At 38.9% G+C, this 16,493-nt stretch overlaps 1 protein-coding gene across 2 annotated transcripts in view; it reads left to right on the forward strand.

Moving 5' to 3' along the window:
- The window catches only part of me1 (malic enzyme 1, NADP(+)-dependent, cytosolic), a 65,760-nt gene that overhangs the window by 37,038 nt on the left and 12,229 nt on the right, over positions 1-16,493 (forward strand). For both annotated transcript variants that reach the window (XM_067511090.1, XM_067511089.1), the window contains 2 exons: positions 9,506-9,581; positions 11,222-11,383. In XM_067511090.1, coding sequence (XP_067367191.1) covers positions 9,506-9,581; positions 11,222-11,383 — 238 coding nt within the window. The remainder of the gene's footprint in view (positions 1-9,505; positions 9,582-11,221; positions 11,384-16,493) is intronic.

Below are 16,493 nucleotides of genomic sequence, written 5' to 3' on the forward strand. Positions count from 1 at the left end.
GTATCTGACATGATCTCACATCTCCTGGAATGACTAAAATCTGAAATAATAAAAAAGGATGTACTACACTGTCATGGCTTTACTTATTGGAAAGGAGAAAACTGCAGCAACATGCTATTAATTTGTATTGGTAATAGCTTACAGTACTTTGCATTGCATCATGGAAGCCTTGTACAAACTGTATCAGAGGTGCATTGTGAAATTGATTAGATAATTAAGATCTATATTTATTGACATAAATGCTACATATGTTGAAGATATTTAAATGTGTCATTTTTAATATGTAACCAAAAGAAATTAGGTTTTTCCTTAAATGTGTTTGATCAGCTACAACATTATTGTGCTCAGCTAAGGAAAAATGTAATGCTGGCTATGATCAACATGTGCCACCAGGTGGTATTAATGTTGTGGCTTATCTATGTAAATCTAAGCTCCTACTTCCCCAAAGAGCTGCATGGTACCCAGTGAACTCACAGCCCATGTGACCCTAAAAAACACAATGAATGATAATTGAAAATTGGCCCTTTGGGTTGTTCTGGATCATCTCAGTGTGTGATGATTTGTTGTGCCATTGATGTAGATTTACAGTTGCTCTGTCTGACCTCTCAAAAAAATGGGGTTTGACCCCAAGTAACTAATCCTTTCGACTGTCTTTGATCTGTTTTCATACTGCGGAACTCGACCTTTCTCCCCTGGCACTCCAAACATTTACTTTGATTTAGGTCACCAGGCAGAGTTTTCTTGTTAGGGAGTTGAAATATGTCACGTTTAGGACCAACTTGGGGTCACATGGTACCACATTCCTCTTCTACCACGTTCCCTGTGATCTTCTTTAACGCATCCATCAAACATGATGGATTTTAAATACAAATATATACAATGCATTACTGTTCATGAATGAGCTTAGTAATTTATATATAACATATAAAACATGAACAATTTGAATGGTTGCTGAATTAGTAAATTAACATACATTAAAAGTGCATAAACCCTGCAGTACAATACACTTGTCTTTGCCAAATGTCTACATAGTTTTAACTTCTCATTTGGTGTCATATACTACATAGGTACAAATATCTTCTTATCTATAAGCCAGAAGAATTGGAGAAGAATTGGAAACTCTTAAAGTGCTTCTCCATCTGTTTTGTAGTGGACATCGCAGATCTACTGACACTGCCCCAGACGTCCATAAAATTGAATCCACATTTTTCTGTGAATGTCAAGGAGAATACAATGGATCATAAATCACCTATACAGTGTTTAATATTGTCATAACCTGTCTCCCATCTGTATGTTTGAGCTGTACGTCTGTTTCCAGTGAGAAAGATGATCGACTGTATTTGCAGATTTGAAGATTTTCTGTTGTGATCTGATTATGACTGTGGTTGCTAACACAAAGCAGCATTTCTAAATAAACATTCTACAGCCAATCTTTGCACAGTTGTTGGCTGAGGCAAAACCACTAGCTTTTGAATGGGACTTTGCATCCCACACGAAACAGCACTGGCATGCCCCAAATGTCAGAGCGTGTTTGAAGAGGCAAATGATTGGAAAACCTGATTGCAGTGGGCTGAAACTCATCTAATAGCCAGCTGGGTTCATCAAGTCTGTGCCACTGATTCCATTAGCAGGGCCTTTTGTGTTGGAATGGGCTTTTTCCTGCTGTTTCTTCGTCCCATCACTTATGTAAGTCTGGCTGAGAAAGAAACTGAACGTATGACTGCTTCTCCTTCATCTAGACAGCTTCAGCTGGCTGTGAAACCCCAGGACCCTCCCTCTGTCAGGTTGCTATTTTCATCACCCGCAGCTCGGCCGGTGTTGTCAAAGATTCCATGTCTTTTTATGTTTTGCCTCAGCGTGTTAGCAAAAGTGACGAAAGGCCTATCAGATTAGCTAAACTTTGTTCATTTTGGCCTCAAATTCTGTAGAGATTCCCCTCCTCTCTAAGCCCGGAAAAGCTTCACCCGGAGGAATATTAGTTGTTGCGTGGAACCCTGAGTTGATTTCACTGTGCTGCAGTGGAATGAAGTGGGGGTGGGTTATGGTTTCCTAAAGCCAGGGAATGGAGCTGGTTCTTGGTTGTGTAAAAGAAAAAAAAAGGCTGATTCGGTTGATGTGTTGAATGCTTTTTATGTGATGGAATGCCAAGAAGAGTGGGAGGAAGAAGAAGAAAAGTGCATTGTCTTTGGAATCATACTATATGGAGAGAGGAGGGTGAGAAGGAAAGAGAAGAGACTGGGAAGAGATTTCCTGCTTGTCACATTTCATTTCTAAGTGATGAGACTAGCTACTAAGAAACACACATAAAAACACTTCTGATTGAACAGTGACATGACATCTTAGATGTGTTTAGACAGAGATGGTGAAATGAACTGTGGGCTGGATAATCCTGCAGGTTAAGCTGATGCTAAATTATTCATCCACTATCTGTTGTTTCAATTCATTTAATTGTTTTCTTTTGTCTTTAACAGAGCAGGCTTTCCCCTGCCTAGAGCTTTGTTGCATATTGAGTTTCTTTGACCATCATCTTTTCCATAGCAATCAGTTATTTTTAAACTGGGTTTGCATCGACTCAGGCTGCGGGATGAACATGGTTGTAAATTGGCACTGCCAGATCCCCTGTTCGCACTGACTTTTCTTCTTCTCCATTATTGCTTCAGTCAGTTGCTTGGCTGTTTCATGTGCTGCAGCATGAGTGTGTTATTTGTAATGGCAACAGCTTCCTGCCTTGGCTTAACTTACTTGCCTTGGAAATGACCAGAATGAACAAATGCATCTACAGTACAACCAAGTTATGCAGCTGAGTTGCTCTTGTGACAGTATAGTTAACTTATAGCATGCAATGACTACAATAACAGTCCCATTGTCATGAAGTATGATCCAATCTCCTTTTTGTAATCTGCTCCACAGGACCAAAATCTGTTCTTCCCTTGAAAATCCATTACCTTATTTAATACCACTCAAGAGGGGAAGTATGAAAGTTGAAACCAGTGGTCTCACTGCTTAAATATTGTGCTGTCAGTCTTTTTCTACCACTTGTGGTCAAGTATGTACCACATCCAGTCATAGAAATGATTCTGTCTGTTTGTGTACTGTACATTATGTCTATGTGCATGTGTCGGTGTGCTTGGATTTAGAGGATGCTGCACTCACCTGCTACAGTAAGAGAAAATATCACAAATTAAAACATGAATCAAATTGTGCATCTGGTTTGTTACAGAGATGAAACCAGGATTCCACTGTGGCTAGGAACTAAATTTCGTTGTGCCTTCCTTCGTTCTTGCTTTGGCTGCTGTGAAGTCATGGTGTAGTAAATGTGCTGATGGTCCAGACCACAATATCTGAGCAGCTACTGAAGAGATTGCCCTGATGTTGCATTGATCCCCCGAGAAGGAATGCTAATTACTTTGGTGATCCCCTGTTTGTAGCACAATGTTTTTTTGTGAAATGCCTGAAATGTCAGGAAGCATTAGATGGACTGTCAGGAATTTTAGTACAAATAGTAGCGTTCTCCTCGGGATTCATTCTTATAACTTTGGTGATATTTACACTTTTCCTCCAGCACAGCCAACAGGTCAAAATGTTTTAAAGGATAACTTTGGTCATTTTCTAGATTCATCTCACTGTCCACAATCACAATATAGATGCTAAGACCAACATTAGCTATGTTTACATGGACCAAAAGAATCAGAATAATGGCACAACCAGAATAAAAATGCGTCGTGTAAATATGTCAATTGATCGAAAGGAATTTTTTATTTGGAATAAGTGGGGTGGTGTAAACGTTTGATTTTCTGAATAACAGCCAAATTTTAGCCATGTAAACACTTGATTGATGGATTAAATGTGTTCTGCTCAAACGCATTCTGCAGGTTTGATCCAGATGGGGATAATGTCATGTGATTTGATGTGTTTTGGTGAGGGAAACAGAGTTGTTCTGTAGGAAGGACAATGAGTATTTATGTAAATGTTATGACAAGAACTTACTTATTTAAATGTTAAATAAAACTGCGCATCAGGCGTTGCTGCTACAGGTACGTTTGAGAGAGCAGAATTATCTAATGTGGGTCCATCTCTGTTGTCTTCTTTTACTGAATGAATTGAGTTGAAAGGAACGTCCAGCAGTAGATGTCCCTGTGGGGGAACGACTTTGAATATGTCAAAAAAAAAAGTTACATACTGATTAAATGTTTTCTGATGATTTGGAGCATGTGGGGCAATGTTTGTTAAAATATATAGGGATAATCCTTTTTAAATTAAGAATCAAAGCAATGTCAATCAAAGCATTAAACTCTTTGAACGATACATATTTCAGTCAGCCAAATGTGCAGTGCAGTATTTTTCCTGTTTCTAATCAGTGTGTTAACTTTTGAGTGATGCTCCCATCTGAACCTGTTTGCAAAAACAGGTTCAGAACTCCACTACCGAGTCCCCCTTTGGATAAATGTGTTTCTTCTTTGGACCAAATAGACTATATCTTGGCACCTTGAGCTGCCTTTTTCTTGAGCTGGTTTCACTCTGTGCTAGAAGTTTCAGATTATTAATTTGACTTTATGCATTTACAAAAGCAGTCTGTTCTGTTCATGCACAGAATGTAGCACAGAGGATCTTAATATAATGCACATTAATGATTGAATACGTGTGTAGCACCACTAATATCCATGACATGGTATTACATGACACACATAGCTAAATATGTCTCACTATCTCTCTGTGAGACCAGTCAATCACATAGCTACACATGGCTGCATAATCTTTTTTGTTGTTGCGTGTATTTTAAGATACATTATGTCAACAATGTTAAGCAGCTCTGTGTAAATGATAAAGTGATAATAGCAAAAGTTTTCTAGGTCAAAGACAGTGACAAAGACAATGACAGCTTCTGCTGGCTGATGTAAAGAACATACAGATACAGAGACACTTTACTGTAATAGCTTTACTGTGATATTTCTCCTGACTCCCTGTAAGAAAATATTGTAGCTATACACTGCATAGAGAAGTTGTTGAGCTACACAAGTACACAAAATTGCACATGTTGATTTGGCACAGTTTTTACGCTGGATGCCCTTCCTGATACACCCCTCCCCAATTTTTACGGGGCTTGGAACCAGCACTGCGCAGCTGGGGAGGGGAAATGGGCTATTGGGAGTTCATTGTCTTTCCCAGTGACACTTCGGCTCGTGGTTGGGAGGAGCAGGAACGAACCTCCGACCCAATGGGCAGTAGGTGGCCACTTGATGAGGTAAAAAATGGCCTTGTATTTTTTGACAAATATTGGAAATGTAGTGGTTATTATTTATACTTTGTGATTTGATGATATGATAGTTCAGCATGTAATTACACCCACTGATACCTCCACTATAACATTAAAGCTGCACACTACAATCATTAATGCTCAATTATGATTTTGGTGTATTAACATTTTTATGCAACACACAGTAGTTGACACTTACATAAACTTCTTTATATTAAGTGTAAGTGATGATCCCTTAAAAAAACTTTTTAAATGTTGTATTTTCTTGGTAGTGGAAAAATGCCACAAATACTTGCATGGAAAGACATACAGTGGACTAGGTTTTACATAACCCACCGTTTTTGGCTTTGGCTCTTAACCATTACATTTGCTCTTGGTCAAAGTGACATTTCAGAAACTTATATTAGGTCTCAAGGGTTTATTTTTAAAGTCTGTAGATTCACAGTAACATTACTCACAGTAACAAAACAGAATTGTCAACCTCACTTGACATTTAGCTCATCCCACTGAGCAGATGTTGCCTCCACCCAGCTCCAATTAGACCCTTTCAAACAATTTTAGAAAACCCAGAAAAAAAGAATTTCCCATCATAATTTTTCACAGGAGACACATAGCAACCATAAAAACTGTTTTAGGAGATTTTGGAGCTGAATTAGTTACGGAAAACTTCTTAATTAGTTCAAATTTAACAATATTTTCAATTTCTTTTCCTAGAGATTTCTGTCCAGTGTGTGACTGAAGGTGTCTGGTACAGTGAAGACTAATCTTATATTACAGGATGAATAAAAATGACTGATGGCATGGACACACAGTTCAAAACCTGAAGGCCAGCTTCCTCCTGGGGCTCAGAGTGTATTTCGGGTCATGGTGTGGAAAGCAGCTTTTCCTTCTGCCAGCCCCCAAAGCCATTCCACAGCCCCTGTGTGCTGCAGGTCAGCAGCCGTGTCAGGCTATCAGGTTGTTTTCATTACCCTCTCCGCTATTGTCACAGGAGGAGCAAGAAATAGCTTCTCATTGCTTTGTGGTCCTCCTGTCATGTAGAAAATGAACTGTGAAGTTATTTCAGCAGCAGCAGATTGCACGCATGTGAACACATGCACTCACATTTGAAGTGTCTACAAGCATCAGTAAAAACATGTTGTAGAACAGTGATTCCAAACCTTTATTGTCCTCTGGACTGCAACACACCATGCTTCATAAACTGAATTTCTTAAAATGCAATCCAAAGTATCTGTTGATCCACATTATTAAAATAAGTAACACTGAAGCTATAGTATGCAACATTTGCAGGTGATCCACAGCGTTAGCCTTGTGCATCAGCGTGTGATGCACAGGGATTGGCCTTCTCGGATGTTTTATAATTTTTTAAAACTTTATATAACTTTTAAAGAGATATATTTTGTAGCTTCAACGAATGGAAAAAATGACATAGAGCCTAAAACTATATATTTGCGGTTGTTGATTTTAGTTCATCTCATTGGCAATGGAAAGGGTTTTGTACAGGCTACATAGATGAAACTGGTGGATAAATGGTTGGCAGATAGCTAACAATGAATGATTACAGTTAACTAGTTATAAAGAATAAATAAATAATTATTAAATAGTAATATAGTTAATTATATAGCTAATGGCTAAATGTTTAAAAAAGCTAAAAGTAATAGATAAACAGTTAAGAAAATGAAGAAATGCATTTTTATTTAACAGCAGAAGACTATACATTTTTAAGTTTAAAAGTGTCAGAGGGCAGAATTTGTCTTTCAACCTCAACCCAAACATTAAATCTAACTGCATTTGTCTTTTAATAGCTGCTGTTTAACGTCATCTATTAAGCTATTCCTAGAATGTATTTTGAAATGGTTGATCTTTAAAGATTGTGATTATCTTAACAGGCAGTAATGATGAAAACTGGAAAACTCATAACATCATAATTTACTGTACAGTAGCACTGCTTTTGTCTGTACTATAATCATGTGATGGACTTTCTTTAAGGAGCCAGTATGCTTTTTTATGACAAGTTTAGGGGGTGTGCACACTGTCCTAAAGCTGTTCAGGGTCCAAAAAGTACTTTTCAGTAACATTAAAATGTGCAGATATGGTATTATGTTGAGCCCGATCCATGTAATGATGTTTCCTGCAGTCACATTGTGGGGTCAACCTTCCGGCCCCTCTTTCTCCCCAAATCCCATAATGCTATTGCTGGTGTAACTGAGCCCAGTTAGAGGTCACTTGTAAATGGTTAGTTCAGCAACCATCCCTGTTCTTCTCTTACTCTGCGCCAATTTTAATCTGATGAATGATGGACAAGTAGGCTTGCGTCTATTGTCATGCGCCCATTTATTGTCTGGATACAAAGAAAACATATGATGGTCATTCATACAGCCTCAGCAAGCTTAACAGAGCGAACCACAAGAGAGTAACATTATCACATTTGCACGCCCGCTATTCCTTAATATATCTTTTATTTAGTGATTCAACAATGCATCATAAGCAATTTTTCTGTGGCATCTCCACTAATTGCAATGCAAACTGATATTGATAAACAATAATTGTATGCAATGCTGCAGTAACCAACTCACCTTGGACACAACTCTCCTTGGATCACAGTCATAGCAAGTGGAATCACATATTACCCAAACACTGTTAAACTGGCATTGTCTCATGTCCTCCTGGCTGCAGGTCAACACACACAGCAGGCAACACTTTCCATCATCCCTTCTCTTTCACACACACACACACACACACACACAAAAAGAACACACACACATACATACATACAAAAACTAAACTAGCCCAGCTCCTTACAGTGCCTTACAGCTGTGCAGACACATTAAATCATCTCACCATGGTGCATTTAAACCAGCATGCATACATTCATCTGCAAAGAATTGTAGCTTGCAGATACTGTATATGCAGATGTGTGTGACAAATGCGAATGGTTTAGTGACTGCAGAGCTTTTTGTGCAGGTAGGATCGTTTCACTTAAAAATCATGTCCATCCCAGTCTTTCACTCACAAACACAGGGCTGACCCTCTTTATTTATCTTGAACATTCAGCCCTGAGCAAATAGTCTTAACACGTGTCTTTGTCTCACTGACAAAGACACGCTGTCAAGTAAAAAAAAAAAAAAAAGGCCTTGTGCTGTACTGTACATTGTGAGATCAACCCTATTGATCAGAGATTAGAGAGGACAAATTGTTTGCCTTCAGAGAGCAAACATGCCAAGCTGTAGGAACACTGACCCTGGTTGCCCTGTGTAAGCTCCCCCACCATTTAACTAAAGTTATTTGCTCATTGCAGTGACCGATCACCCATGTTTTGTGCTCACAGACACTGAGAAAGGTTTGTACAGTTACACTATTTCAAAACTGAATTTTACTTTCATTATCTTCTTCTTAGTCTGATCCAATCTTAACTGTAAATATTGTTTTGAAAATTCGTATTCAAAGGAACAATTGTATTATTTCCACTCCTCATCCCGGAGTTATAAAAGTATTTTTATTTGACACCTTTGTTTCTTTTTTCTTGCGCTCACTATATTTTGCAATGTTTCATACTGTTTGCATTTGATGTTTCCCCGCTTCCACCATCTTTGACCTGGGATAGGTTTGAATTTTTCAAGCAGATTCTTACAAATAGTGATGTTTTTACTGCCACTGGCACATAAAGAATGTGTGGCCCCCCATACGATAACCTGATGAGTGGATTGGTTAGAAAAGATTCTGCAGCTGGACCCCACATATAGAGACAATCTCTTTATCCTGGGATTATCCTGAAGTAAAGAACATTTAAGTCGGGGCGCGAAGAAAGGAAGGAGGGATGGTTGGTTTAGAAGGAGCATATAGTAAAATGAATGGATATGTGGGGACACTCCAAAGTCCAAAGTAAACTCTTTGCAAAGGCCCTGGGTTCCGAGCTTAATGGTAAATCAAATGCACAGTGACAATAAAGTCATGTCTCGAAGAAAGAAAGGCAGAAAAGAAATAGCATCTTTACATAAAACAGTTTTTAACCTGCAGCTTAACGGTTGTTTTATTTAAATGTTACATGAGATGAGATGAAATGAGACATCTTAAGCACAGAGTGTTTGAGTTAAACTATTTAACCTTCACAATTATTATTTTTGGACATTTTGCTTTTTACGAAAAGTGCATGACATGAAACCTTGAGGGTGACAAAAAGGCAGACAAACACGCAGCCTTTTTATGATGTAGAAATGAGGTCTAAGTTGTGTTTGCTTTTCTTTGTTGCAGGGGGCTGTTCATCACTATTCATGACCGCGGCCACATTGCTTCACTGCTCCAGAACTGGCCAGAAAAGGACATCAGGGTAAAAAATTTAATCCCCTACATTTGCCAATTAATCAACTCTTGCTGTTTCGTCTTGACGAGAATAAGTGTATCCATGTATCCTGCATGAGATTTGGCTGCCAGGTTTTCCATTTAACTAAATGTGAAAAGATGATATAAACTGGTTTTACGACCAACTGTTGAGTGATAACCACCATGAGAAAGTTAGAGGCAATATAAACTTACTGGAACAGAATTTTAAATGACACACAGTTACAATTTTGCTTTGTTGTTTAGAAAATGTTACACAAAACATTGCTGACCGTGGTCTTTCTGAGTGGAGTTTGCATGTTCTCCCCTGTGCCCCAGAGTTTCCTCCCACATTCCAAAAATATGCATGTTATTTTATGTAATTATATTACATTATAAATATTACATTACATTATAAATTCTACAACAATATTATAATAAAATAATTTATTTACTGTACAAGCTATCTTTACACTGTGCTACTCCTGCTAACACTTCCCCGTTAACATATGCAGGTTAAGTGATTCAAAGATGCTATAAATTTCAATATAGTTCTGAATAAAATATTTTTATTTAAGATATTGAGATGTCATTAAATTGTCCAAAAGTTTATATTAAACCTTACTTGCTGTAATCTATTTTTATTTTATAATAATAAAAAAATATTGATTTATTCCTAAAAAGTTATTTTACACTAGGCTATTAGTTTACTACTAGGTTAATAAAAAAATAGAAAATGCACATACTCCAGGGAACTACTGTGGACAGGCGTGTTTTTAGTTTTGGTGTTGGTTGATTTGCTGTCTTGGCAAACTTCCTAAAAACCTAAAATATTCCTTTGACCTTGTGTATAGAGCAGCTATAATCATAATCTAATCATAATTACAATGACGAAAACAATAGGCATTCCTGGCATGTCAAATATTCCTGCAGCCTCAGCCACCTGTTCACAGACTGTCAACAACAGGGCATTTACCTCAGTGCTGACATGCTGCCTCTCATTGGTCGAGTGGCCTTATCATTACTCCATCAAATATGCCCTACTTTGAGCATTTCACTAGAAAGAAGGCAAATGAGAGCCAAGGTAGTAACACACTGATAAGCTTTGGCAAGTCCATTCTGTCACATATTACCAAGCGATAGGAAAAAAAAAAAGCGGTCATTATGGTCATTATGGGTTTCATATGGGAAAACTAATGACACTCTTTAAACCTGTCAGAATGTGGGAGGAACAGGGCTGTAAAAGTTTTCTGCGTCACACTGATCATGGAAAACGATAGAATTAGAAACATTTCAAATTGAATTTTTCTGCTAGTTACATTAAGTGCTACACAATTGATTGGTTTCATGCAGTGGAATCGACCACAGAAAATATTTATTGCAAAAGGGAAGCAAGTCGTGGAAAGTCAGGTGGGCGTCGCACAGCCTGGCTTACATTAAGAGGAAAGAAGGTCTCAGGACAGCATGATGGAATAGTTCCAGTAAAGAACATTTGAGTTAAAGGGGCACAAACGAAGAGATGAATTTCTACTTTATTACTTTTCTGTTGTCTGAAATATCATAATATAATTACTTTGCTTTCCACGTTTAGCAGTAGTTTTCAGAAATTTCAACTTGTTAATTAAAATTGATTGTTATGTTGATGGACAGGCTGTGTGTGTGACGGATGGAGAGAGGATCCTGGGGCTGGGAGACCTGGGCTGCCATGGCATGGGCATCCCGGTGGGCAAGCTGGCCCTCTACACAGCATGTGGAGGTATGCCACCACAGCAGTGCCTGCCTGTCATGCTGGATGTGGGCACAGAAAATGAGGTAAGGTTATTATTTGTTCCCAGGATATATGTACATAGGGACAAGGTCAATGATACATGACATCCAATATAAAGGTCTAACAATAATAGGTCTATATATTACAGTCATTAATTGCTTCATCACAATCGAATACCAATTCTCTCATCCAGAACCCTAATGCATCCCAATGCTTAAAACTATGGAGGACAAAATGTGATTTTTCATATGATTCAGGGGCCTGCGATTGATTCAGACACAGATTAAATTGTTGGTACCCTTCCAAGAAGAAAGAACAAACAAGCTAATCATCTGAGCTTAGAGTCATGGGTTCTGTATAGATGTGGATGTAGTACCAGTGGCCCCAATTATTTTATGCATTTTCAATCAAAAAGGGAGCTTTAGTTTACTTTTTCCTGCTTAGTATCCACATAGAGGCCACAAATAAAGGTCAAGAGAGCAGCAGGAGTTGCTAGTATGTCTTGTTCAACTCCAAGTGGATTGTATTAAATTTCATGAAACTTTATTGTCCCCTCTGGGAGACCGAGACCCCTAAACTCAAAATAGTTCTCTAATACATCTTAAACCATGAGTATATGATATGCCAATAGGGGATCCAAAGCAGCCAGGTAGGACTTGCCTTAGAAAAAGAAAACAAATTTCACACTTTACAACCAGGAAACAGTGTGAATGAGGTAAGCTGCTCCACTGATAGATGCCAGCTGGGAAAGCACCTCTCCTGTCTGCCAGCTTGTGAGGGCGGCAGCCAACAGAGCAGCAGTTACCCACCTATGGTCCATGTTCTCTGCGGCACTGTCTCTAGAAGATGATTCAAACCCTGGGCAGGGCAGCACGTGTGTCTGCATCCTTAAACAGGCTAAGAATAGGCTGTGTGTTTCTCTATATATACACAACTCCCTGCCTCAGCCAAAGGTGTGGCAGCCTCAGTCGGATGGGTGTGTGCCAAACACAGCTGAGCTCAGCTTGTCAGAAGCTGTCCTTCATTTTCCAAGACAGCCTTCATATGACTCAGACGCTGGAGTTCAGTTTCATTCTGAGCAAATCTCTCAAGTGGGTTAACAATGAGAAATGTTGCTGAGCTTAAATTAGTTAACAAATGAAATATATCAAGAAAATGTAGCGGAAAGACTAAAAAAGGGTAGTTAGACAATGAACAAACATTGATGAACTCCTGGATGGTCTGAGGCCCCTTTTTAACAGGACAGAGCCAATACACACTTCATCAAAGTTCCCTGGGATCAGAAATCCTGGGCATTGTAACAACGGCAACTCTGCAGTTTTCCCAGAAAGCCCATAAAAGTTATTACAATGTTACATTAGGCATTTTTTGTGCCATTGGAACTGGATCTTTATATAACTCCTTCAACCTTTCGACCTCTTCCTGTACTGGCATCTCCATGAATTCTAACTTTCCATATTGACCGTATTGCTCTGAATGACTTTCAGAGTGATAGAGTGGTTTAGAGTGATAATACCATCTGCAGATTAGACTATTACTGCATTACAGCAACTTTAGACATTTATGGGCATCACAATACAACTTTAACAAGCAGTCTCAAAGTCCATACTTGGCTGTGTCTTCGGTCTTCTTTGTACTTTACCTGCTGCCAAAGTGCTGTGTATGAATGAAGAGCACGTGGATTATGTGTTGCAGCTGAGTTTGCACTATTTTGATTTTCAACTTCAAATTCAAATATTTCAACTCCAAATATGATTTTGAGAGAATTTTCCATTCATTTAAATACATTTATTCGCTCTATCCCACATGTGAGATGATGAGACTGATTCTACTCTGTGTGTTACATACTGAGCTGGAGCCAAGAGGCGATTAGCTCAGCATAAACACTGGAAGCAGTGTGAAATAAGGGCCTTGTTTCCCTGCCAGTGCTAGACACCTTTAAAGCTTGCTAATTCAGATGTACTTTGTTTGTTTATTCTGTGCAAAAACAGAATTGTAACTATAACATTTGTGGTCCTTGCTGTCCTTTGCTTATTGAACAAATTAGGCGACCTGCACCACTGCAGATGTTGCACATAACTGGTGGATAGATATGCAGTTATAGGACTTAACTCTACAGATTTCTTTTTATTTGCTCAATGCAGAAACATGCCATTCAGGCAGTATCAAATACCTCGGTAACATACTTTTCCCAGAGTGGAGTATTGTTAATGATTACAATTTGAAATTCAGTACTTATTGTTATGGGTCCCAGTAAAACCCTTCAATCTTGGAGTTAGTTTATTCACTGTTTGTTGGCTTGTTGGTTTCAGCTCAGGCTCTCTGTGCATTCAGTGGCAGACTTGGCAGCAGGCTGTCCTATATCAAACTGCCTTGCATTAGTCACGTGGAAGATGTGTAAAATGGCTGCCAGACAGGACTTTAGGGCTGTTGTGTGCAACCCTTAGGGCTAATGTTAAGCTAAATCTATTGGCTTTATACAGAATACATAGAGATTCACTCCATCAATAAGGCTTTAGTGTGGCTAGACAGAAAAACAGGCCACTTTGCCAAACAGTATTTTCCCGAGAGCATGAGGAATAAGATTCTCTGTCAAAAATTAAACCTTCTGGACAGAATTTCACATTGTATGTCTGGCAAATATAAGACACTGCTCATCACCTGGATAATAACATCCCTACAGTGAATAATAGTGATGGTATCATCATGCTTCTCAGTAGTACTAAAGAAAACCTGCTGCAGCAGGATCACAGTTCAAAGGCAAACAGACAAAACACTGTTGCGGTGGCTTTAGGTCAAGTCTCTGACTGTCCTTAAGTGTCCCAGCTAAACCACAGACTTAACCCCACGGAAAATTTGTTCAATTACCAGATGGATTTTCAGAGGATCTGACAAGAAAAATGGGATAAACATATAGACCAATTTAAAATGTATTTATGCAATTTTTGTACCACACAAAAGATATTGCTTTAGAAGAGACTTGAGTAGAGACTTTTATCCAAAGGGACTTACAAGTGAGGAACACACAGGAGAGGCAATTCAGGGTTCAGTGTCTTCCCAAAAGACATGTGACCAGGAGGAGCCCGGACTCAAACCATTAACTCATGAACAACTGAGCCACTGCCGGATTTTACTGTGCTCGTGTTTCTGTTATTCTAAAGAGATGACAGACTAAATGAGAGGTAATGGCATAAAGCAATCAGCTGTGTGTGCATACAGCATGTATGTGTGCTGCTCTTCCGGACTGGCTTCATATAAGAGGCAGTCCTGCTTGCTGCCCCTCAGTACTTTGCTTCGTCTCGCAGCCCTGACAGTGAAGGGATGATGGGGGCAGGAGGTGGGAGAGTCTATGAGGTAGTGGTACTGTAGCTCCGACTAATTATGAAAATGACCGTTATTATGGGATTGTATTCGTCCTTGAGTGGATGTGGGGCTAGACGGAGACGCAAGCAGGCCCACAGCCAAATACTCAAACAGGTGGACATACATGACATGACATACAGGGCATACTCGTTTCCTTTTTAATTTAATTTTATTTTTTTTTAGACTTTTTTACTAACCTACTTGAATACAATACTCAGCACATGCATTTGCTCATGCTGAAATAAACGTTGTGGATGTGATCCTGGCAAAAACCTTGTTTGTAGTAAGTTTTACCCACTGAGACGCATCACCATGCAATATACGCTTTAAACTTCCTTTTCAAATGTCCAGCACCGCAACAGTCTAACAGAGATGAGTTCAGAAACATGGAAATTGGAGCTTCTGTGTCTGTAGCAAGCACACACACACAAAAAAAATCCCCTAATCCCTCCTGAGAAAAAAGGGGCTGAACAACACAAAGGACAGTTTAGCCAATCAACAGCAGATAATCTAGGACAGAAAGACAACTCATGTCAACAGTTCAGCACAGTGTCAATGAGGTCAGCTCAGTTAAAACTCACTTAGCTCTGCCCAAGTCTTCCCATGGAGTGAATAATGAAACAAATGCTCACTGTCACACATTATAACTCCAGAAAGCTGCAAGTCAAATTCCACTGCAGAGCTGAATAGCTCTTTTTGATTTGGCAATTTGATTTGGCAATTGTGATCTTTCTACTTGCATGCTGTTGCATCATCTTGTACAACTCTGATATCGGTCTATTCCTCTGTGCAAGCACATAAAAAAATACTTTTGGTTCTGTCACTTTGGTTACAGTTGGCCACTTCCTGCCTATTGCAGTCAATTAAATGCTTGCCAGGAAATGAGTTGTCAACTTTAAATAAATATTGCTTTAAATAAAACTTTTTGAACTGTTCTTGGACATGTTAGCTATTGACCCTGCCATGGAAAGGTGGCTGCTGCCTCTTCCAAGCCCCACTCATCTTAGAGACTCCCTCTAATTATCTGCCTCCAGAAGAAAAGGTTGCCTCTCCCAATGAGGCATGACAGTACTTCGGATCAGCTCTCCCAACTTCCCGGAAATCCTCAGGGAGGCAAAGTTTACACAGTGAAGAACATTTAGATTATGACCATATCTTCCAAAATCTGTCTGTAGTTTAGGATCTGGTGCTTGAGACACAGTCAGGCAGGTGCAGCATGTCAAAGATCTGGTGAAATACTGTATGGCCAGATAGACAAAGCAAAGTATATAACAACACTGATTGGCATTTGCTTCAACAGAAGTCAAAGGCCACTTGAGACTCATAATTAATTTGACTTTGAAGTTATTTGATAATATTAGAAATAAAGAAATGTGAACCATCCTGACTTCCTGTAGTCACCATTCTTCATTCTTCATTGTCATTCATCCTCTGTATTCTGAGTGAGACTTGGTCCTAAAAGGTGGTTTTGCTGTGCACAAAGGTGGATCTGCACATTGTTTGCAAATTAACCTGACAGGAAGTGTGTCTCAGTGCTACAGGATCACACACATGGGTCAGAGTTTATTATAGCAGAGGTTTAAAAGTAAAGATTTCATTAACTTTATCATCATTAGAAGGGAGTCAGCAAATGCACCAGATTATATTATTATAGTATTATTATAGTAGGCTTAGGATTTTGTATTTTGGTGCTTAGGGAATAAAGGTGTCTGCAATAACAAATCCCTGTTGTACTGTTTATGGTCCTAAATAATAAAGTAAGCATTGATTCATTATACATTTTTAGTTTTT

The sequence above is a fragment of the Channa argus genome, chromosome 7 (genome assembly GCF_033026475.1).
Source record: "Channa argus isolate prfri chromosome 7, Channa argus male v1.0, whole genome shotgun sequence".
In the NCBI taxonomy this organism is placed as follows: domain Eukaryota; kingdom Metazoa; phylum Chordata; class Actinopteri; order Anabantiformes; family Channidae; genus Channa; species Channa argus.